We start from the raw sequence: 24,706 nt of genomic DNA, 5'->3' as shown, positions 1-24,706 counted from the left end.
CTTAAACCTAACTAACCTAAGGACATCACACACATCCATGCCCGAGGCACGATTCGAACCTGCGACCGTAGCGGTCGCGCGGTTCCAGACCGTAGAGCCTAGAACCGCTCGGCCACACCGACCGGCCATACTAGACTGTTTGGATACAGATGTATCGACTGGATACTTAAATTCTGTTTTAAATATTATTTCGTTCGCAACAGGGAACAAACCGACGCTTTCCATCGACATTAGACATAGCATGAAAGACGTGATGAGCAGTATTTGTTTTGGGCGACTCCAGTTACAGCTCGCAAAAACGAAATGACAAGTACCTGCCGAAACAATAGAGAAAATACGTCTGACGACTCTTAGGAGGAACATCGGAAAACATAATGCTGTTCAAAACCTATTCAAAACAAAGGAGGACAAAATAAAAATTATTTTCAGTGCTATGTTTTAGAATTCGCTCATAGATATGACTCGATGCCAGGTGGGTATCTTGATAGAGTAGTTCATTTCTTACATCACCTTGCCGTCGACAGTATGGAGGTGATTGGGGTTTGAAATGATCTGTTTTTGTAAAAATGATGTGTGATGATACGACAAGCCACCAGACTACACTGGTGGTCTCTTCCTGTGACCATGTTATCAAGCCTAACAGTGCATACAGAGTATAACGAAACGGAACCGACAAACGTCCAGGGGTTGTAGGTGTTGTCTTGAGGAGGTGGCCTAGCCGCAGGCGTGTGACTCTACAAGTTCGATGTTCTGAAGCGTCACTGAACGTAACAGGAGTTCCTGTTCTGAATTTGTTCCTCGTAAGTCCAACTACAATCCAACGACTGTGTCGTTTAGTTGCGCCCTGTATGATGGGAGTGCACTGCGTCAGGTGATCAGTGAGCAGTGTAAAGGACCATGACAAACTGAAAAAAAATGCCGTCTTGTGGTTTCAGGCAATCATACAAGCGTCTGATAGATTTTGAAAACAGCATCATTGTAACTCTACATGTGACCGTCTGGCAGGGCTGTACGACATTCAGGCATGCGGGGGTTTGGATATAATAGTATTCCGATTTTGGACTGATTAGGACCGTGGAGAGAATGACGCGTGTCATTAATGTTACGGTCGGCCAAGCACATCATAACCCCTTCACATCTGCTGCTGCCATCCGGGTACAAGTAATCGACTGACTAGAACACTCCCTCGCCGTTAGTTGGAGACCAGCAGAAGCCAGGTTACTGCATCTCCGCCGCCATGCGTAGGCAGCCGTTCACACAACAGGCAGCTGCATCTTGAATGGTATGCTAACCGGAAAGCATGGTTTGTTGACGAGTGGCGTTGCATTATTCTCATCGACGTCACTCAGTTTTGCACTAACCAGGATACTCATGCGCCGGCCGCTGGTGGCCGAGCGGTTCTGGCGCTACAGTCTGGATCCGCGCGACCGCTACGGTCGCAGGTTCGAATCCTGCCTCGGGCATGGATGTGTGTGTTGTCCTTAGGTTAGTTAGGTTTAAGTAGTTCTAAGTTCTAGGGGACTTATGACCTCCGCAGTTGAGTCCCATAGTGCTCAGAGCCATTTGAACCATTTTGAGGATACACATGGTTTGCAAGTATACAAAAAAATGTGTGTGAAATCTTATGGGACTTAACTGCTAAGGTCATCAGTCCCTAAGCTTACACACTACTTAACCTAAATTATCCTGAGGACAAACACACACACCCATGCCCGAGGGAGGACTTGAACCTCCGCCGGCACCAACCGCACAGTCCATGACTGCAGCGCCCTAGACCGCTCGGTAATCCTGCGCGGCTGCAAGTATACATATCTTCCGCAATTAACCATTGGTATTGTTGTGAGTGCCTTCTGAAACATACTTGTTGTGTAATGATGCAGCAGTTCATTATGTTAGGATATACTAGTTATAACAAAATAAAACAATTAAGGTTGTAGGCAGTCAAAAGTTACATTTCTGATCAAACGACAATAATGCAACAATTATTGTCAAAAACCAGGTAGTGAGACAGAGACCAATAGCCGAGTGTGGAAGAGAGCAAGGGAAGAAATCGAGCGATATTATGTAGAAAGAAACAACTGCTAGTGGAGCTATGCAACTGAGGAACTCAGTATGATCAGCGAAGCACGAAGTCAGAGAGCTGTTTTGGATACAGCTTTAAGAACAGAGCATTTCTTTAAACCATTAGTGAGAATGGTGAAGTATCTGACAGATTCCTTCCACTGAAATGTAATGCTTATTTACCACTCTTTTGTTTGGCTCGTGACGTAAAGTAATGCCAACGTCAAGTAAATTAAAAATAATTCTGAAATTCCAGAAAAACTTTTCTAATTTAATTTATCTTTTGTTAAATACTCTGTAATTATGGTCACGATTTTGCCTCGTGTAAACCCGCAGTCCACGATACTTCTGAGCTTATTGGGTACTTTACACCACACATAGAAAACAGTAACACAAAGTGCTTCCATTACTCATTCATCTGTTAATCGTGTATTTTGGGATTAAGACAGGCATATTTTACTACAGTATGATTTTTATGTGTGTACTACCTCTAGTCAGTGTGGCGGCGATAGTGTGCGCTGGCATGTTATACTGCCTCTAGTCAGTATGGTGATGTATAATGTGTGTATACATGTATCACCTCTAGTCGATATTGCGATGTATGGTGTGGTTCAAATGGTTCAAATGGCTCTAAGCACTATGGGACTTAACATCTGAGGTAATCAGTCCCCTAGACTTAGAACTACCTAAACCTAACTAACCTAAGGACATCACACATATCAATGCCCGAGGCAGGATTCCAACGTGCGACCATAGCAGCAGCGCGGTTCCGGAGTGAAGCGCCTAGAACCGCTCGGGTGTATGGTGTGTGCAGGTATGTTGTACAGACTTTCGCCAGTATGGCGGTGCATTGTGTGTGCAAACATGTTGTACTGACTCTGATCAGTGTGGTGGTGTATGGTGCATGCAGGCATGTTGCCCTAGTTCTGGGCAGCTTGGTGGTAAATGGTACGCACAGATATGTTGTATTGCCTCGGTCAGTATGGTAGTAATGTATGATGTGTGCAGGCATGCTGTACTGGCCCTGGTCATTGTCATGCTAAATGGTGTGCACAGGTATGTTGTACTGCCTCTGATCTTTATGGTGGTGTATGGTGTGCGCAGGCATGGCGACGGGCATCGTGACGAACACACGCGTGACGCACGCGACGCCCGCTGCCCTGTATGCCCACTCGGCTAGCCGCTACTGGGAGGACGACTCCAAGATGTCGCCAGCTACGCGAAAGATCTGCAAGGACATCGCAAGGCAGCTCGTCGAAGACACACCAGGTCGCAATATCACGGTAAGTATCAACCACACTTCAGTTCATTTATCTGCATGTAACATGAAACAGAGTATGACACGATTCAACAGCTGACAATGGACAGTCGCAATTGTGTATAACGGTGTCTAAATCCACTGTTGACCAACAGGTTTAGCTTTCCCACGGTTTCCTAAAATCGCTTAAGGCGAATGCCGGGATGTTTCCGTTGAAACGGCCACAACCAGATTCCCTGCGCATCTTTTTCGAGTCCGAACTTACGTTACGTATTTGTGATATCGGTGTCGATGACATAGTAAATTAAACTCTTCCTTTACTTTTCCATGATCTAAATGGTGCGTTTCTCGTCCCATAGATAACCCATTCGAATACTGATGAAAGGAGAAATTGTCATTGCCAGCATCTGGCTGACAAAGAGATACTAACGTGTGGCATACTATGTACCCGTTACTAGGCTCTGTTGTAGTACTCTGGGTTGATTCGCAAACATCTCCGCAATGTATCACAGAGTAAGAACATGTGATACTATTGACAATTCCCAGACTATCAAATAACTACGCTCAGTTCTGCAGCCCTCTTAGTGCATATTAGCGAAAAGGAGATTCAGTGACAGCACTGGCTGGAATGCTGTTCATCAATGGTAGCACAACAGGTTGAATCACCAGATTAACGAACAAATATGCAATCAGTCTGCGTATGATAACTACGAGAGTGCTAGCATTGCTATACGAAATCGCACCCTCGACCACACCTCCAAGTGTAGGTCGAGTGTGTCTAGCATGCAGACAGGTTGGTAGCAGGCCCTCAACTGGCCACTTACTAACCTACACACGACAATCACTGGAACGGCGGCAGAACGAGTTTTTATCAGAAAACGCAACAGACCTTCACCCTGTCCTCCAATGAGCTCTCGCTTAACACCACTGAGGTCGCAATTGGCGGTGGTTTGGGGTCAGCAGAATGCACGCTACAGGGCGTCTGGCTCGTAAATGTTCTTGAAATAACCGATTTGTAACAGTTCGTTGTGCCACTGTTGTGCCAACTGCTACTCAAATTGATGCTGCAGTTGCAGTACAATGCGTCCAGTGCCATACGCCGAACACGATGTTCTTCCCTCTCGGAAGTGCCACGTGGCCGTCTGGAGTCCATCCATCTTGCGACCGTACATTCTCGTGACTACCGCTGCCAGCAATCATGAGCAGTGGCTGCATTCCTGCCAAGTGTTTTCACAGCATCGTGGAAGGAACATCCAGCTTCTCGTAGCCCCATTACACGACCTCGTTCAAACTCTGTGAGGTGTTGATAATGGCGTCTTTGTCACCTTAGAGGCATTCTTGAGTAACACCAACTCACGAGGTCCATTATCAAAGATAACTAACTCTCACGATCGTTGCAGCCTGTATTTAAAGCAAACCTGATTTGCATCCTCATAGTCGTGCTACTAACGCCACTCTCGTGTGACTGGCGCGAAATCTGAGTAAACACGATATTTCAGATGTAGGAACACGCCAACCATTTTTTTTGTCGCACATCTCCTTGTTGGTGTTGTGATTGTTTTTCCGTCAGTGTAGTTTGAGCAAGTTTTATCTGCCAGTAAATTTAACGTAAACATCATCAAAATTTTGGGGTAAGGTGTCCAAAAACTGATGCAGCCAAAACATTCCAAAAAATGCTAAAATCCAGTCTTCTCATAAGAAAACCAGATCTATCACAATTTTTCCTGCTGTTAGTTATGGTGCCATTGTTTAGAAATAGTTAGCCATATTAAAACTGTGTGCCCGACCGAGACTCGAAATCGGGACCTTTGCCTTTCGCGGGCAAGTGCTCTACCATCTGAGCTACCGAAGCACGACTCACGCTCGGTACTCACAGCTTTACTTCTGCCAGTATCTCGTCTCCTACCTTCCAAACTTTACAGAAGCTCTCCTGCGAAACTTGAAGAACTAGCACTCCTGAAAGAAAGGATAGTGTGGAGACATGGCTTAGCCACAGCCTGGGGGATGTTTCCAGAATGAGAGTTTCACTCTGCAGCGGAGTGTGCGCTGAAATGAAACATCCTGGCAGATTAAAACTGTGTGCCCGACCGAGACTCGAACTCGGGACCTTTGCCTTTCGCGGGCAAGTGCTCTACCATCTGAGCTACCGAAGCACGACTCACGCCCGGTACTCACAGCTTTACTTCTGCCAGTATCTCGTCTCCTACCTTCTAAACTTTACGGAAGCTCTCCTGCGAAACTTGCAGAACTAGCACTCCTGAAAGAAAGGATATTGCGGAGACATGGCTTGCAAGTTTCGCAGGAGAGCTTCTGTAAAGTTTGGAAGGTAGGAGACGGGATACTGGCAGAAGTAAAGCTGTGCGTACCCGGCGTGAGTCGTGCTTCGGTAGCTCAGATGGTAGAGCACTTGCCCGCGAAAGGCAAAGGTCCCGAGTTCGAGTCTCGGTCGGGCACACAGTTTTAATCTGCCAGGAAGTTTCATATCAGCGCACACTCCGCTGCAGAGTGAAAATTTCATTCTGGAGTTAGCCATAATTTGTTTTTCCTTTAGAAAATTCACTTTGGGGGTAAGTATTTATTAGGGCAGTATTTATTCACATAACAAACACCTTGTTCTAATAGTTTTTAACATGCACATTAAATATGTCAACTTTGCCAATAGAGCTTGCGAAGTGACGCTCATTCTTCAGCGTTTTAAAATTTCTTTATAACAGTATAATATTGGCTTCTGTAGACAAGGTTGTCCTTTTCCTCATAGTTAGTTTCTTTCAGTGTTAACAGTAAATTTATTTCCTAATAAACTGACAGAGGACGTAATTGTATGGTGACCAAATGATATGATACACGCATCAGATATCGAAATGATCTCAAGCGTGGAAACGGTCGATAGGCACTTTACATCTGGCACTCTCTGGTGCAAGCCACATGAGCTGACCCTCTTGACTTCTAGAGTGGTGAGCAGCTAAGAAGACGGGTGAGTGATGCGTTCTGCGCAAAGACAGAGAGAGAGAGAGAGAGAAATATTACTTGGCGGTGTCGTTAGAGTGCTCTCTATCTCTGTCCCACACCACATGCTGCAGCTGTTCTCTCTCCTGGAAAAGTGGCAACGCCGGAGCGAACTCCAACACGGAACACTGTTTTCACTTCTGACATTTTCTCGATAAAGTGACTTACAAGCAGTGCCTAGTGCTCTCGATTATTCGTGTGATATTTGTTGCTTTTCTTTACGTTATCCATAACGAACACAACAGTGTCAAAATGATCGTCGCTGTGCACGAACAATAAAATAAGCACGAAATGTTTAACATACTCATCAACGTGCTGATGACAGACAGAATCAGTGGAACATCGCTAAGTACTTAGCCAACGCGTGATACAGTCTCTTGAGGCTGCGCTACTCTCTGCCACATGCCTTCATAGTTGCACAAAATTTTAACAGAGATTAATTTGGCGCCCAGCATCTCTCGACTCCACAGTTGCGCATATATCATCTCACTACTCCAGTGTTCTGTATACGATTACGGCTTCAACATCAGCTACTCGCTCACATTAGTATTATGGTGGCTGTGAATTCAATTGATGATCCTTGCTTTTTGAATGGTTTTGTGTTTAACTACTGATGGTTTTTCTGAAGTGTCATCATGTAACCACCTACGACAAGTGCCAGTTATTAGTACAACAAAGCTAGTACCCGCTATGAAGAGATTAGATGATAAAACAGTCTATGTTCTCTTACAGTTTCAAATACGTTTACAATTTGTGTTTTCCCCTAACCGATCGCTTCAAATTTGTTACAATGCTCTCAAGTCTAAAGATTGATTTGATGCAGCGACTCTCCTACGAAACTATTACAACCTATATCCATTTGAACCTTCTTCTTGTACTCAATCCTTGGCCACCCTCTAAAATTTTTACCCTCCACAAGGCCCTATATTGCCACGTTAACTCTTCCTTGATGCCGAAGTATATTCTTTATCTTTTAGGCAAGTCGTGCATCAAGCTCTTTTCTCTCCACTTCGATTCAGGACCTTGTCATTAATTACACGAGCTACGCACGTAACCTTCAGCGTTCACTAAACCTCACTCCAAAATTCTTTCCACTCTGATCTACATAGAAATGATCAATTTTTTTGCAGTTGGTCTTATACAGGTTGTTAAAAAAGTGTCGAATACTTTGAAAGGTGGTAGTTCTAATTTCTAGGGGACTGATGACCTCAGAAGTTAAGTCCCATAGTGCTAAAAAAAAAGTTATTTGCAATAAGGCACACAAACACGACGAAAACTAACGCAGCCAACAAAACGACTCATCGAAAGGAGAAACGCAAGTCCAATAAACAGGGGTCCAGAAAGGCATACTTTCTGAGATAGGTCCAATAAACACTGACCCGGGAATGCATGCTTTCTGCGATAAACACGTGTTTACAGGAGATGTTCAACGTAGCGTCCATTCATGACAATGCAGCCCTGTTGCATACTTTGAAGTATACCGACTTGTTGTTGTACATGCTGGCACGCATTGAAGGCGGCCCTGTAGTGTCCGCACATCGCTGATTGGAGTAGACCAGTTCTTTTAAGGTCCCCATAACCAAAAGTCTAGGTGACTGAGGTCTGGGGAACGAGCAGGCCTAGGCGTGCTGCCCTCCCCTTCTACCCCCCTCTCCCTCCCGCCCCCGACAGATCCAGTGGTCCTGAAATGTCTGCATAAGATATTCGGGAACATCGTGACGGAAGTGTGCTGGTGCGCCATCATGCATAAACCGCATTTGTATTCGTTGCTGCAATGGCACAGCCTCCAGCATAGTAGGCAATACATTAGTGAGAAAGTCCAGATAATGCGTCCCAGTCAATCTTTGTGATAGCACGTATGGCCATATTAATCTGTCGCCAAGTACACCTGCCTATACGCTGATTGACAACCGGTGTTAATTCCCTTTTTCCTGAATTGCTTGAGGATTTACATCGACCCATACATGTTGGTTATGGAAATTCTCAACACCATCTCTTGTGAACTTAACCTCATCGGTAAATAAAACCTCGGATATGAACAGTGGATCTGCGGCACACTTCTGCAACAGCCACTGACAGAACCGCCGTCTGCCATGACGATCATGTGACCTTAGGACCTGAACGCGCTGTAGATGATTCGAGTACAGCAATTGTTCATGAAGTACCTCCCAGATAAGAGAGTGAGGCTCGCCTTCAGCTGCTGCTACATGGTTCAAATGGCTCTGAGCACTTCCGAGGTCATCAGTCGCCTAGAACTTAGAACTAATTAAACCTAACTAACCTAAGGACATCACACACATCCATGCCCGAGGCAGGATTCGAACCTGCGACCGGAGCGGTCGCTCGGTTCCAGACTGCAGCGCCTAGAACCGCACAGCCACTCCGGCCGGCAGCTGCTGCTAATCGTCGCACACTGGTCCCAGGGGTTTCTTCCACCGAACGTAGCACACGTTCCTCTATGGCAGGCGTGTGGACTATGCGGGGCCTTCCACTGTCAGTCTTCCGATGTGCAAGCGTATGTGTGACCCTCAGACGCTGGAAAAGCCTGCGGAACAACTTATCAGAGGACACACTGCGCTGTGAATGTTTCTCAGCGTAGATGGCACGGGCTCGCAGGCTATGTCCAGTTGCTAATCCATAGCACAGTGTCATATCCGTCATTTCACTTGTAGAGTAGTAGGCTTCCATTGCTAATATGTGGTGGAAGAGAGAAAACGTGAATGTACTATACCATTTGTACGTACAACCAGCGCAATAACAGTAAACACATAATTGAATCCGCCTTTGGAAGAACGTAAAACACCATGATACGTTACCAGGGTCGACAGTTATGTACACTAAGGCACACAAACACGACGAAAACTAACGTAGCCAACAAAACGACTCGAACCACACAACTGACTGCAGACCACTTAATGGTAGGTAGAGTACCGTAAGTAAGACATCATTATACCCTGTCGACACATTTGACGGAGCGCCAATGCAACGACTGTGCTAATATCCGCAACCAATCCTCACGCAGCCCTTCCTATAAAGACATGTTTATTTCGCAAAGTATACTTATCCATGTATATTAGACTTACTTTTTTGTTTCGATGATTACCACCACCTCTTAAAGTATTCAACAGCTTGTTTTTAAAACCCCTGTATATGCCAGAATGTGTCTATTTTTCTGACTTCTTTGTTATGTTTAATATGTGGAGTGACAGATTATTTTTTGTAAAAAAGGAATATCTATATTCAAATGGTTGAATGTATTAACTATTTTATATGAGAGGTTGCCAACAAATTTCTGACTATGGTGAAACGTCTTGTTGCAGTTAGTGGTGTGTGTGATGTAAGTTCCATTTCATAGTTTTTTGCAATGCGTATGATAAAGGGAATCTATTTTATATAAGATACTCTTTCTTTTCGGAAATTTGTTGTCTTGTGTTTATTTCTTTTTCTTTTAATTCTCTAAAAACTATAATTTGACCACTCTGTGTCTCATGCGTCTTAAAGTAGCAAGTATTTCAAATGGTTCAAATGGCTCTGAGCACTATGGGACTTAACATCTGAGGTCATCAGTCCCCTAGAACTTAGAACTACTTAAACCTAACTAACCTAAGGACATCACACACATCCATGCCCGAGGCAAGATTCGAACCTGCGACCGTAGCGGTCGCGCGGTTCCAGACTGAAGCGCCTTTAACCGCGTGGCCACACTGGCCGGCAGCAAGTATTTGCGTATGGGGATGGCATGATATATTTTTTATAGTAACGTCTGTGGTGATAGATTTCCTGGGTATATCAAAGCACCGCATATTATTTTTACACCGAGGAAGTTATTAGTCTGTTTTTGTACATGTTATGTTCTAAATTTAGTGTTCTCATCTTTGGAACTGAACAACTAGCTAGAATTGTAGATAAATCTTTTAGAACCTGGCGTTCAGCCACCCCGTTTGAAACAAGCATGTTACTTGAGTCACACGCTTCTCCTACTACTAGGCAAATTATTTCCCTACATTCATAGAAACATTTAGACCCAGAATAATGGAACGCTACGACACGATCGTGAAAGGAAGCCATCAGGATTGAATTGCGGTACCTCTCCGGCACATACACTCCTGGAAATGGAAAAAAGAACACATTGACACCGGTGTCTCAGACCCACCATACTTGCTCCGGACACTGCGAGAGGGCTGTACAAGCAATGATCACACGCACGGCACAGCGGACACACCAGGAACCGCGGTGTTGGCCGTCGAATGGCGCTAGCTGCGCAGCATTTGTACACCGCCGCCGTCAGTGTCAGCCAGTTTGCCGTGGCATACGGAGCTCCATCGCAGTCTTTAACACTGGTAGCATGCCGCGACTGCGTGGACGTGAACCGTATGTGCAGTTGACGGACTTTGAGCGAGGGCGTATAGTGGGCATGCGAGGGGCCGGGTGGACGTACCGCCGAATTGCTCAACACGTGGGGCGTGAGGTCTCCACAGTACATCGATGTTGTCGCCAGTGGTCGGCGGAAGGTGCACGTGCCCGTCGACCTGGGACCGGACCGCAGCGACGCACGGATGCACGCCAAGACCGTAGGATCCTACGCAGTGCCGTAGGGGACCGCACCGCCACTTCCCAGCAAATTAGGGACACTGTTGCTCCTGGGGTATCGGCGAGGACCATTCGCAACCGTCTCCATGAAGCTGGGATACGGTCCCGCACACCGTTAGGCCGTCTTCCGCTCACGCCCCAACATCGTGCAGCCCGCCTCCAGTGGTGTCGCGACAGGCGTGAATGGAGGGACGAATGGAGACGTGTCGTCTTCAGCGATGAGAGTCGCTTCTGCTTTGGTGCCAGTGATGGTCGTATGCGTGTTTGGCGCCGTGCAGGTGAGCGCCACAATCAGGACTGCATACGACCGAGGCACACAGGGCCAACACCCGGCATCATGGTGTGGGGAGCGATCTCCTACACTGGCCGTACACCACATCCAAACCGTCATCGAACCCATCGTTCTCCCATTCCTAGACCGGCAAGGGAACTTGCTGTTCCAACAGGACAATGCACGTCCGCATGTATCCCGTGCCACCCAACGTGCTCTAGAAGGTGTAAGTCAACTACCCTGGCCAGCAAGATCTCCGGATCTGTCCCCCATTGAGCATGTTTGGGACTGGATGAAGCGTCGTCTCACGCGGTCTGCACGTCCAGCACGAACGCTGGTCCAACTGAGGCGCCAGGTGGAAATGGCATGGCAAGCCCTTCCACAGGACTACATCCTGCATCTCTACGATCGTCTCCATGGGAGAATAGCAGCCTGCATTGCTGCGAAAGGTGGATATACACTGTACTAGTGCCGACATTGTGCATGCTCTGTTGCCTGTGTCTATATGCCTGTGGTTCTGTCAGTGTGATCATGTGATGTATCTGGCCCCAGGAATGTGTCAATAAAGTTTCCCCTTCCTGGGACAATGAATTCACGGTGTTCTTATTTCAATTTCCAGGAGTGTAGTTTTAATTTATGAGGACAATTCATTATGGCATGCAGTTCGTTGCATAGAGAGAGTGAGCCTGCCTACTTTGTAGGTAAACAAATAATTTTATTTCCGTTTTGATATCATTAAAAACCATATTCTCTTCGTCGTTGCTTGGATCATTGGGGAATACGTCAGCGAACACGTGTTTCTCAGTAACAAATAACCTACTACTAAACACTGTCAACATAAAAAAAAGCTGATTTGTAAATGTAGGGATGTGGTAAGAGGTGTTCATGTTGTCATACGCCTAACTTTCTGTGCGTAATGAATTTCAAATGTTTAGGGTTGGCATGTATAATTCTGTTATATACGTTGTTGGTTGGGTCACTCATGAATCTACCTTTTTACGTGTTTTATGATGATTCTGTTTGATTGTAAAACAGTTGTTGATACAACCTCTCAAAATACACGTTTAATGAGTACACTGTCATTATAATTAAAGTTCTGCTGCTTGAGCCTGTGGAGACGAAAAACTGTTTACCGTATTGATATTTATTTTTACTTATTTAGACTTCAAAACTACAGACTATTATCTGAAAAGCTAAAATCTGCCTTACAAACCACATTTCCTTGGATACTAATAAATTATGTAACAACTACTCCTACTCATCAGGTTACCTTCCATTCGGAAAGTGGGTGCACTCAGCGACTATTATGTGGCTTATAAATTATAGAGTGCAACAATCAGTCATCCTTTTTTAGATATTATTACGCAAATCCATATTCTGGGTAGTAGCTAGCCATTCTCAATGCACTATCTTCTATTTTCGATGCATGTAAGTCCCTGTTGTTCGGGCGCCAGTCACATTTCTTTGAATACTACTTCTACTACTACGAAATTACATTAAACCCTTAATCAATTACCCAGCTACTAATGGGTTCCAAACTTTATGAGATAGATATCCAGACTGTGCGCTACATGATTTGCGTTGTTAGTGGTGCTAGTGTCTGACTTGCCGTTACGCGCCGGTACTAGTACGGCGACGTAGGGTTGAAACAGAAGCACTGTTGTGCGTTACAGTTGCAGACTGTCAACGTGGTCTGGACAAGGTAAGCAGGAATTTACTCGTAAAGCAATTTTATTAAAACAGCAATAGCGCTGCTGCTCTTCGTGAGTATCGACGCATTAAAGGAATACAAGAGGTCCTCTTTCCACACTGGAGTTGAAGAACATGATTCGGAAGTGCGAATTAACTGGCGATTGCACCACAAACTGTTGAAGAACCTTCTGCCGCCATGACTGAGAATCCTGAACGTAATACGCGATCTTCAAGGAGTGCGCGGTCTGTGGCACGACAGCTGAACAATCCATGGTCCAGCCCGTCAGAGATGTTTCCGGCAGTAGTAGAGTAATCCCTCCTGCGGATCCAAGCTGTCGTGGTAGCATATGGTTCTCACATTGAGCAAGGTTTTTAACCTGAAACGTAAACATCGTGGACATTTAACAAATGCTACTGCCCCACGTGAAAATTAAAATGTGTTTCCTACAATGGTTTATTCGTTATTTCTCTTCTGCATGTCCTTAAAAATGTTTCCGCAATGTTCCATTGTCCAACGATCACTCGTTTTTCGTGGGGGTCTTCTCAAGTAGCGAAAGTTTAATCATAAACACGCTGTATATTATTCTCGCGAGCAGTTCTAGAAGCGCTTGCCTAATAACAGAGGACCAGATTTAAAAGTATTTATGCATGATTTCAGGAAACTTCGTTATGTATTCAGTATACCCATATCCTCAGTTTATTCTAATCGCCAACGTCAGATAAAGTGGAAGGCACTGTACGTTGAATGAAATGTAGTTCTACTTCAAATACCTTCAAATACGCATATCAGATAAGAATGGTGAACATTACTGGTTTCACTGCAGCACAATCTACAACCATCGCGAAAAGGATCCATTGTCTGACAAAAAACTTCGTTCCACTGTTCGAAGTACGTTTACGGGTTTACACTCTTCTTCTACCAGAACTCACGAGGACGAGCTAAAAAGTAAAGCCTCCGACTTTTTATGTGAAGACTCGTAAAGCTGTTCAAATAAAACAAATGTCATTAACATCCTACATCTTTATTATTCATGTCTACATATTTATTTCTCAACATAGTCATCCTGACGACGAACATACGTCTTTTAACGAGAGACCAATTTGTTGAACAGTCTGGAACCGCGCGACCGATACGGTTTCAGGTTCGAATACTGCCTGGGGCATGGATGTTTGTGATGTCCTTAGGTTAGTTAGGTTTAAGTAGTTTTAAGTTCTAGGGGACTGATGACCTCAGTAGTTAAGTCCCATACTGCTCAGAGCCATTTGAACAATTTTTGAACCTTCCGGTGTCTGCAGATTTCTCCCACATATACAACCTTCTTTCATGATTCTGAAACCAAGTGTTAGCTATGATTAAATTATGCTCTATGCAAAAATCTACCAGGCGGCTTCCTCTTTCATTCCTTTTTCCCAGTCCATATTCACCTATCACTTTTCCTTCCCTTCCTTTCCCTACTATCAAATTCCAGTCACACATGACTATTAAATTTTCGTCTCCCTTAACTATCTAAATAATTTCTTTTATCTGGCTATACATTTCCTCAATCTCCTCCTCCTCTGCGGAAATAGTTGGCATATAAACTTGTACGCTGTGGTGGCTATGGGCTTCGTGTCCATCTTGGCTACAATAGTGTGTTCGCTATGCTGTTCATAGTAGCTTATCTGCGTTCCTTTTCCTTTTTATTCGTTGTCAAACCTGCTCCTCCATTACCCCCATTTTATTTTGTGTTTTCAAACCTGTATTCATCTGACGAAAAATCCTGTTCGTCCTGATCCGAACTTCACTATTTCCCATTATATCTAACTTTAACGTATCCATTTCCCTTTTTAAATTTTATAACCTACCTGCCCGATTAAGGGATCTGACATTCCACGCTTCGATCCGTAAAACGCCAGATTTGATTCTCCTGGCGATATGAGAGGCGAAATAAATATGACTGTATACCTCAAACGAGCTGTTGTTTGCGGCCATCACGTTCACTGGTTCACAAGATACCTTTTTGAGCTCCATTATATATTATATCTGTGTTTGGTGATCGGTAAAAAGCCAAGCTAACAAAGTGAAGCTAGCTAAGCAGGAGCGGCAGATTTGCGGCTGCTTGCGTCAAAAGAGCGTCGAGGCGAGCGACAAAGTATATGCGTACTACTGGAAACAAAGGTAGAAAATTCACTATTCCTGTGGCGCAATTTTCGTGAATTTATTTCGGACACTAGGAAAGTATTCACCTAAGATTTGACCAATAAATGTATGACGCAGTCATTTGTTTCCTCTTGCTCGTTTATGATGTATCTTTTGAGAACGAGAGAGAAGTAAACAAAAAAAAAAAAAAGACCAATCTGTCTTTTACATTTACTGCGAGTTACGTACTTATTTATTTGATTGTATATTGTGTGGTGTGGAATATAGACACTTCATCAGATACTTACTGATCCTCCTACTGCACACAATATATGGATTTGTCTCCAGAATATTTAGAGAGTCGGGTGTTTTATCCTATATCATCAACATCTTTGCAGAAGCAACAGGTCGTTCGACTGTGCATTCTGCCCCTAGGTTCTTGTCCTATACTTATTCTATATTTTTTAAGCAAAGCATGAGGATTTTCCCCTGAAACAACAGAAGCCGATACAGAAGCCTGAATTCTCTTTACATGAACAGTTCTTCCAATTTTCAGTTAATTTTAGTGAGCTACAATTACAATCAAATCGTCTAAACTGGCAATTTGTAAGTAGAATGAGTCCATTCATTTCGGAAAATTATGTTTCTATAACTTAATTAAATTTACTTAATATTGAAGTGCACAATTTTACGTATCTGTAGATCTAAAGCAGCTTGCAAGGTGTACACCATTTTGAAATTTTATCGTGATCTGCCTGGATATTTGAGCAGTTCTTCAGATAGTACTTCATTCCTTACTAAACTGCTTTAAATGTTCTTAAACGTAAAATTGTACACTTAATAAAACGCAGAAACGTAGTTTCCTATGACCATAACATCAGTAAGTCACATCTGGAATCATTCAACTCACACAAATAGATGGTTGTAACAATTTTTGTGGATATGGAGTGGAATGATTGCATTTGCTCAGTTACAGGTAAAACAGGTGACAGGCTTTGGTTCACTGGTAGGACACTTGGAAGATGCAGTTAGAGTACAACGGAGATTGCACAAAAAAACTGTCGTGCGACCAGTCCTGCAATATTCTCAATTGCGTATAGCACACAGCACATAGGACTAAAAGAAGATATCGAAGGTAGATAAAGAAAGGCAACACGAATTGTCAAAGGTTTGTTTGATCCATGGGAGAGCATTACGGAAATGCAGAAAATCATGAACTGGGAGAAGCCTGAAGATAGACGACAACTATTTCGCAAAGACTTATACAATTTCAAAAGAGCCATAATTTAGTGAGGACTCTAGGAATATGCTACAGCCCCAACATATTCACGTTTTCTCCTTTGTTTTACTGCCTCTTTTTTCTGCAGTCGCAGTTTTGTAAGTTGCATAGGTTTATATCGTCGAAAATGGGAAAACAGAGTTCAGCATTTCTGCTTTTTCTTTTGTACCCTCAATTTAGGTCTCTGAGCCATCTGATGCTGATGACAGCTTTTACATATGACAAGAATTTCTTTGAGTTTTGTTGGTTGGCTGGTTGGTTGATGGGACCAAACAACGAGGCTATGGGTCCCATCGGATTAGGGAAGCGTGAGAAAGGAAGTCAGCCGTGCCCTTTCAAAGGAACTATCCTGGCGTTTGCCTGAAGTAATTTAGGGAAATCACGGAAAACCTAAATCAGGATGGACGGACGTGGGTTTGAACCGTCGTCCTTCCGAAGGCGAGTCCAGTGTGCTTACCACCGCGCCACCACGTTCGGTCTTGAGTTTTGTGTAAGCTCTTTAGATAAGAGTCACTGAAGCCCTCATGCATTGCCGTTACGACAGCCAAACGCTTTTCTTCACCATCTGTCTATCTATAGCTCTTTGCTTTGTTTAAAGCATATTTGGCAGTAGTCGCCGTTTGTTTGGAAGTTTCTTTACTGTCAATGTAATTCTTTCGAGGTTCGCTCCTATCATGAACAGTTCTATCGGATCAATATCTACCCAGCATTCAGTACTCTCGAGTCACAATCCGTCAACAGAGTGAAATGTTTTGAGTTCTCCCTAGATATATGGCACTCTTCACCTTTATCTAGTGTACTGAGCATGTAAATCTTGCTACTTGTTTTAGCTGCCATTTGTACTTCAATAAACATTATTGCTAAAACTACCTCATAGTCACTGATATACCAATTTCAGTGCGGAGATGATTAAGGTCTGAAAAGCTTTTAAGCCTTACGAGTTACTCGATAAAATGGTAATTGTACTGGTAATATAAAAAGCACCGGCGGTAAAGTTAAATGACAAACATCTTAACTAAGCTCTGTACTGTGGAACACAAGAATAACAACATATGCTAAATAAAATGGAGCTTAAATTAACGTTGCCAAATTTGACCGATGAAAAAACGAAAGAACTTGAAAGTACTTGGTAAACTATTCTAATTTTCTTTAGAACTATTGAAAAATGAATCTTTGTGACAAAGGAAAACAAGCTATACCTGTGCGAATTACACCTAAGCAATGGCACATATTCTTATCTGGGTGGCGAAAACATCGTGGAGTTAAACGCGTAGCATGAAACTTTCCGGGCTGTGCGCTGCGCGCAACTTTTCCTGTTCCGTGTGCCGCGCCGGCACAATGGAATGTTTGAGTGCTCTTGCCGGGAGCAGCACAACACCCTTAACGTCATATTCAAAGGCTTAATGGTCGCCGCAGAATACAGAAGCCTTTCGACATCCATAAAAGAAGAGCACCGCACCCTCAGACTCCAGCCTAGACGCTCTTCAGCGTTCTTCTAGAACAAACGAAGAGCAAAAAAGTCAAATAAATGTACAATCACCGTAACTTTTCGCTGAAAAAAAAAAATAGCGATGGAACAACCAGGCAGGTAATCGAAGTTCTTAACTGAGTTAATCGGCATTATCGCTCAAATTTCCACTGGTCTTTTGTGTAGGCAGCCTATTTATCGTTATGAACACCAGAAACAGAATTGCTTCCCACCTAATGCGTCCTCTTTTGCCTTGCAAAATACTTCCTAACGAAGACAAAGAAGCAGGTAGACATTCAAGGCATACTTTTGTTCAGATGGTGAATAACCTGTGACGATAAGCAGAATAGTGATTCAGTCCGCCGGTCGGTGTGGCCGAGCGGTTCTAGGCGCTACAGTCTGGAACCGCGCGACCGCTGTGTGATGTCCTTAGGTTAGTTAGGTTTAAGTAGTTCTAAGTTCTAGGGGACTGATGACCTCAGAAGTTTAAGTCCCATAGTGCTCAGAGCCATCTGAACAATTTTTTTTTTTTTATTCAGTCGCCAACTGAGATTTATTTATTACTGACATGTTTATTGGAAGTATTTGGGGGTTTATTTATTTTATTTATTTTTGACGCTGGTGATGTTAATAGAGATATTCATGGAGCTTTAATGTCACTGACCGTATATAAAACATCTGGAGCATTAGAGTGTTACCAGAATTATAAAACTTATTCTGTGTAGAATCTGAGTCATAGGTAAGGAGTAAAAACATGAAACTGTAATTTCTATTTCGTTATTCCCATAATTGTATCGTATTAGAGTGTTATTTGGTATTTGTAGGGCTGTAGGAGAGAAAATCCTGAATCCATGGTTTGATTTCCTGTTGGTCTCATGTCTTTTTATGGAATTTAGCGTGAGTTTGTAGTTATTGTGCATGTAAGAAGAATCGAGTTGCACCATGATTCAGATGCCAGGTTAAACTGTGCGCTACTTTACAAATTTCTGAATGTGTTCGTTGTAAGAGAAGAGCAAGACAAATGAATAACAACTCCAAAAGGAAAATCCCCTGGAAGGTATAGCGATGCTAAGGCAGGATTCAAAAATGGTTCAAATGGCTCTGAGCACTATGGTTCAAATGGCTCTGAGCACTATGCGAATTAACTTCTGAGGTCATCAGTCGCCTAGAACTTAGAACTAATTAAACCTAACTAACCTAAGGACATGACACACATCCATGCCGGAGGCAGGATTCGAACCTGCGACCGTAGCGGTCGCGCGGTTCCAGACTGAAGTGCCTAGAACCGCTCGGCACACCGGCCGGCGCCAGCATTCAGATTGGGTGTAACGTTACTGTATAGTTTACTCTTAACATAAAGAAAATGTTCTTATGTTAGCCTTGCCCTTGTACTGGGAGACAACAAAAATAAAAGTCGCTCATTAAATGCATCAAAGCAGCTGTGATAACGACAGCACTCGAAAACAAGGACCATGAGATACAGACAAGTCCCTCGTGTATCAATCATTGAACAGTCGCACAAAGGAGTCCGTGTTTTTGCAGTAATAATATGTTCCGCATTTTCCATACACAATGATAAACTGAAATTCACAGAGAAGGATCTTCCAAGTCTTTTGTGGCTAAAGTGTAGCTGTCGAGTGTCCGCGAAACCTTCTATAGAAACCTGGATTACCACATTTGAATAAAATTTATTTTTTCCTCAGAAGAAATCGACTGCACTACCATAACGTGCGTGTGCTTTGCAATATTGATGCAGAACACGTTTTCCTATGTATAACATGCAAGGAGACGAAGTGCTGCCAATGTACTGTGAACAGGCATGATGTTGAAACTCTATCGGAACATTGTTAGACTGTTTTAGATCATGTGTGACACTACATTTCTGCTGATTTATTTATCTCCTATGTTTGTTTGCTGTGGCCAATAAACTAAGAAAAAACGCTGTTTAGTATGGACTGTACTAACATGAGTGAATTACAACTTATTATGATAACTTCAAGAAAAAATTCAGTCATGAAAAGCAAAGTACCCGCGATTCTCACGAATTAGCAGGATAATACGCACTTTCTGCTTCAAAACGGTCTGTCTCTTCGTTCAGCCCACAGTCTTACTGAAGTAGCGTTACAGGACTACTATGAAAATATGCAAATATAGGAGTAGGAGTAGATACATGACAAGATCCAATTAACAAATCATTCAGTGCCACAATTAAGTCAATACAATTGACAGAAACGGAAAAGGTAGGCACTCACAAGTGTTCTATTCAGCAAGTTTTTCACCTTTATATCTACAGAGTGCGGAACACGGTAGTAACAAAACTTATGGGACTGTAGTTGTCTTAGGATTTCCCTACTGATTGTCGATCTGCCTGCTAGTGGCTCTTTCACAGGAAAGAAAAATTCTTGTCTGCAGCGAGATAAGAACCGAATATTAACACACTCTTCTACTTGAAGCGCGAACACTTTAGCATTCAGCTAGAATAAAACTACGTCAAAAAGCTATACCTAAGACAAGGAATACGTAACATAAATGACGAAGTAAGCTGCAGTTTCTGTTTGAACGAACTTTCTGGTCTCAGAAACATATATTTGCAACCTCTGTGTCACCCATTAAGTGAGAATAAGTCAGAAAGTTGAACCAAACCACGAAGTAAATCGACAGTCACATAGCTGCCAAACGTAATCTACAATGTAGCCAATTCTCCAGTAGACAAGCGACAGGCGGACAACTTTTGCTTAGGCGATGTGAATCTTGAAATGGCTACCATCTGGGAACTAGCCCTTCGAATTTCCGGTGTCACTGGCTGTAAGTTTTATTCACATTTCTGTTAACTATGATTTGGGTCTAATGTGCAGTTACAAATAATCAAATAATATCCAGACGCACGAATATCATTAACAAAGGCCATTGAAAATTATTACAGCGATTTTCCTCTTCTGTAGCTGTCGAAAGCAGTTTTGTTTTTCTGCCTCAAGCGTACAGCAAATTAAAAAACCCATTCACTTGTACATTACTCCTGCTTCACTGTGAAGCAAGTTGCAACCCTCTGCTGGTACAGGGCTCCGAATTGTAGCGTGTAACATGGCGGTGCGTCAGAAACAGCGAGCTGTAATCGAGTTTCTAAACGGAGAAAGTTCGTCCGCACATGGAGCACTCTTTCTTTCAGGATGAAAATGTGGACCACACACCAGCGCTGCAACACCTGCAACATTCCGACGCTCTGGATTCACTGTCATTGATCATCCTCCATAAAGCCCCTACTTGTCCATCAGATTTTCATTTGTTTCAAAAACTTAAAGAACACATTCGAAGACTTCACTTTCATAGTGATGAATCGGTGCAAGCAGAGGTGAGGTTGTGACACAGTCAACAAAGTCAAACCTTCTACAGTGACGTCATCAACAAATTGGCCTCTCGTTGGGAGAAACGTGTTCTTCACTAGACTGACTATGTTGAGAAATAAATATGTGGACATGAATAATAAAGATGTAGAGACCCGCCAGGTTAGCCGAGAGCGCTAATGCGCTGCTTCCTGGACTCGGGTAGGCGCGCCGGTCCCAGATCGAATCCGCCCGCCGGATTAACGACGAAGGCCGGTGTGCCGACCAGCCTGGATGTGGTTTTCAGGCAGTTTTCCACATCTCTCTACGTGAATACCGGGCTGGTCCCCACGTCTCGCCTCAGTTACACGACTCACAGACATTTGACACGCATCCGCACTTTTCCACGATTTACACTAGACGCACACAGATGGGGTACTGTGATTCCGTACCGGGGGGTACGGGGTGGCGGCAGGAAGGGCATCCGGCCACCCCTTCAACCTAACATGCCAAATCCGATTTAACCACGCCAACCCCGCCCACAATGCAGGACACAGGCGCAAGCGATAGATAGATAGGTAGAATAATAAAGATGTAGAATGTTAATAAAGTTATTTTTATTTAAAAAGCGCCCCAGTACGGTCTTATACTTATTCTAATATAGTTATTAAATGTAATGATAGATAATAAATAAGACTGAAAGACGTGCCACTGTGGAAACAAACCCTGAATGCAGAACTGTTTGCAATTTTACCTCATGCTCCAAAAAACATTCTTGCAAAAAGGCTGCAGATGATACATACGTTAGGGATATGCAGCATCCGCTCCTCAGCGGATTGTATGGTAGAAAGAATCTTCTTGACAAGCTATAACCATGTATCGGACCGGCATCATAACCTGCATTTTATGTTCCCTATCCATCAAGAAATTTTGGTGTCACTAACTTCTGTCTTCTATGAGGAATTCTTTTCTTTTCAGAGTACAGAAATAAATAATAATTATTCAATGATATGATACCTTATCGTAAAACTAGATTTTCACATATTTCTGAAATGTTTCCAAGCTTAAAGATGGTGCACTTCCACATTGCTATTACTCTTAGAGAAGTTTTTATGACGACTTAAAAAATTAAAAACGCATTTACTGTATTTCAGGTTAAACATGATCGTTAAGAACTCATACATTCTTCCATGAAAACTCACACAACATTTGCCCGCAAGTGCCGTTTTAGGTTCCGTTCGTCACAGTCCACTTTCTTATTACACTTCCAAGGTTTCGAAAATTGTGGGGTTATAACCTTAGATGATATGTTCGCAACGACTGAAATTAATTTCCTCTTACTCGTTATGAAAGTTATTTCGTGTTAAACTTCCCCGCACACGCTGATTACGTAACCTCTCCCAGCTGTTCAGCTTAATACTGTAACTCGATTAGCAATAGCGGCACGCCCTGCGGAAACGCGGTGCGGGGCAGCTGGAATTGGTATTTCAGCTTTACACGCGCCAGCAAGCAGATGCCCGGCTAGCTTGCGTTGCCGCTTGCGTAATATGCTGGTAAACACCTGTAGTACCGTTTGCGGTGCAGACAAGCTTACGCCACCACGATCGGGGAACAAAACTATTTCCTGTTGTAGTCACGCAAGCGATGTAACCACGAGATGCAGAATCTCACTGTGAAATGCTGAATATGGGATCTGAACGTTGCATCGCGCGTCAAAGGTTACAGGGTTGTACGAACAGTGGCTTACAATAAAGTGATGTGCGGAATGTGGCCACAGTCCTCCAACTTCTCTTACTATTATGCTCGTCGAATTTCGGCGAAAACTTTGTAATGAGATTACTGTAAGTTTTAACATCGTTGTCAACGGTAAACTACTAGTGTTCGCATAGGAAGTGAGAATCTAAAATTCTAAAACCAGATTCTTGATACAACCATACAGTAAAGTTTCTCAGCAGGCGTAGTATATTCCTTCAAATTAACTCCGCTATTTCGTGTAAATAATAACTGATTGTAATTACTTATCTCTATCGCAACCCATTACACTTTAAAATCTTTTTCTGTTTAATTCCGTAACAGCCTCCGTTAACAATTACATCACGAGACATCAAGCAATCCTCAATTTGGTAATAGAGAAAAAATATGTAAAAATTATTGAGGGAGACCAAGACTTCAATAAATAAGCAGGTTGAAATTGATGTAGGTTATAGTAGCTATGCAGTAGTGAAGAGACTTGCACTGAATAGACGAGGAAGAAAAGGAAGCAAGATTAGAGTTCAAATGGCTCTGAGCACTATGGGACTTTAAAGTCTGGAACCGCACGACCGCTACGGTCGCAGGTTCGAATCCTGCCTCGGGCATGGATGTGTGAGATGTCCTTAGGTTAGTTAGGTTTAAGTCGTTCTAAGTTCTAGGGGACTTACGACCTCAGAAGTTAAGTCCCGTAGTGCTCAGAGCCATTTTTGACTATGGAACTTAACCTCTGAGGTCATCAGTCCCCCAAGAACTTAGAACAATTTAAACCTAACTAACCTAAGGACATCACACACATCCATGCCCGAGGCAGGATTCGAACATGCGACCGTAGCGGTCGGGCGGTTTCAGACTGTAGCGCCTAGAACCGCTCGGCCACTCCGAATGGCCAAGATTAGAGTTTAATGTCGCGTTGACAACGAAGTCACTAGAGACGGAGCACAAGTTCGTATAGGACGAGAAAAGAGTGCGAAACTAGCCATGCTGTTTCAAATGAATCATGATGGCATTTGTCTTAAGCATTTTGAGGAAATCACGGAAAACATAAATCGCTATGTCCGGATATCGATTTGAGCCGTCGTCCTCTCGAATGCGAGTACCGTGTACTCACCACTGCTCCGCCTCGCTCAGTGGAGAGACAAGAATAGATAGCTGCGTGAAACTAAACTTCGGAATAAAATCAACAATAACAACACATCAGGCATATGACTCACGAACTACGACAACAATGCGCTGTGGTATGAGTTTCGTACTCCTAAATTTCAGATTCAATGGATTTTTACACTGTTTGACATTTACGAGGAAATCATCTCGAAATTAAAAACAGCAGACTACGTAGCATGTGTATTTAATGGAGTGAGTTGAAAAAAGGACAACTAATCAACAACCTAAATAAAAGCAAATTGTAATTAAAGTAGTATTTAATTTCGATTCCATTCTGTTAATTATTTTCACTTATTTCATATTTATGGTGTTACTGTTGTCATGATTATTGCTAGATGTCTTTTGGTAGCGTTGACGTGATAATTTATATTACTTTTGTAAATTTTCATGAATGATTAGTTTCTTGAATATCACAATATTCAACAATCGCCTGCACTAAAAGGCAATTTGTTACTGCAGCGCATTTATACGTCTTGTACATGAACCGAAAAACGTATTCTTAATGTTCATAAATTCTCGTGAGTGTAATCTTCGTTTCGTCATAACATATAACAAAGACGAGGAAGATGAAATTTGGACTATAACACATGATCTAGAGTTCTCAACAGTGTTGGATAAGTTTTGATTTGGGCGCTTTGTTAATTACGCAATTATTAAGCCTAAAACTCGAATAAGGGTACGTTTCATCTGGGTACCTCATCTATGATATTTCATCCGTTCCTTCGAATT

The 24,706-nt window shown here is 43.1% G+C and overlaps 1 protein-coding gene across 1 annotated transcript in view; it reads left to right on the top strand.

The window, feature by feature from the left end:
- Positions 1-24,706, top strand: part of LOC124722285 (alkaline phosphatase-like) — a 658,646-nt gene that overhangs the window by 232,998 nt on the left and 400,942 nt on the right. The window contains exon 3 of the mRNA XM_047247471.1: positions 3,166-3,344. Within this exon, the coding sequence (XP_047103427.1) occupies positions 3,166-3,344 (179 nt within the window). The remainder of the gene's footprint in view (positions 1-3,165; positions 3,345-24,706) is intronic.

This window comes from Schistocerca piceifrons, chromosome X (genome assembly GCF_021461385.2).
Source record: "Schistocerca piceifrons isolate TAMUIC-IGC-003096 chromosome X, iqSchPice1.1, whole genome shotgun sequence".
NCBI lineage: Eukaryota > Metazoa > Arthropoda > Insecta > Orthoptera > Acrididae > Schistocerca > Schistocerca piceifrons.
The sequence above is the reverse complement of the archived record's forward strand: the minus strand, read 5'-3'. Positions and strand labels throughout refer to the sequence as shown.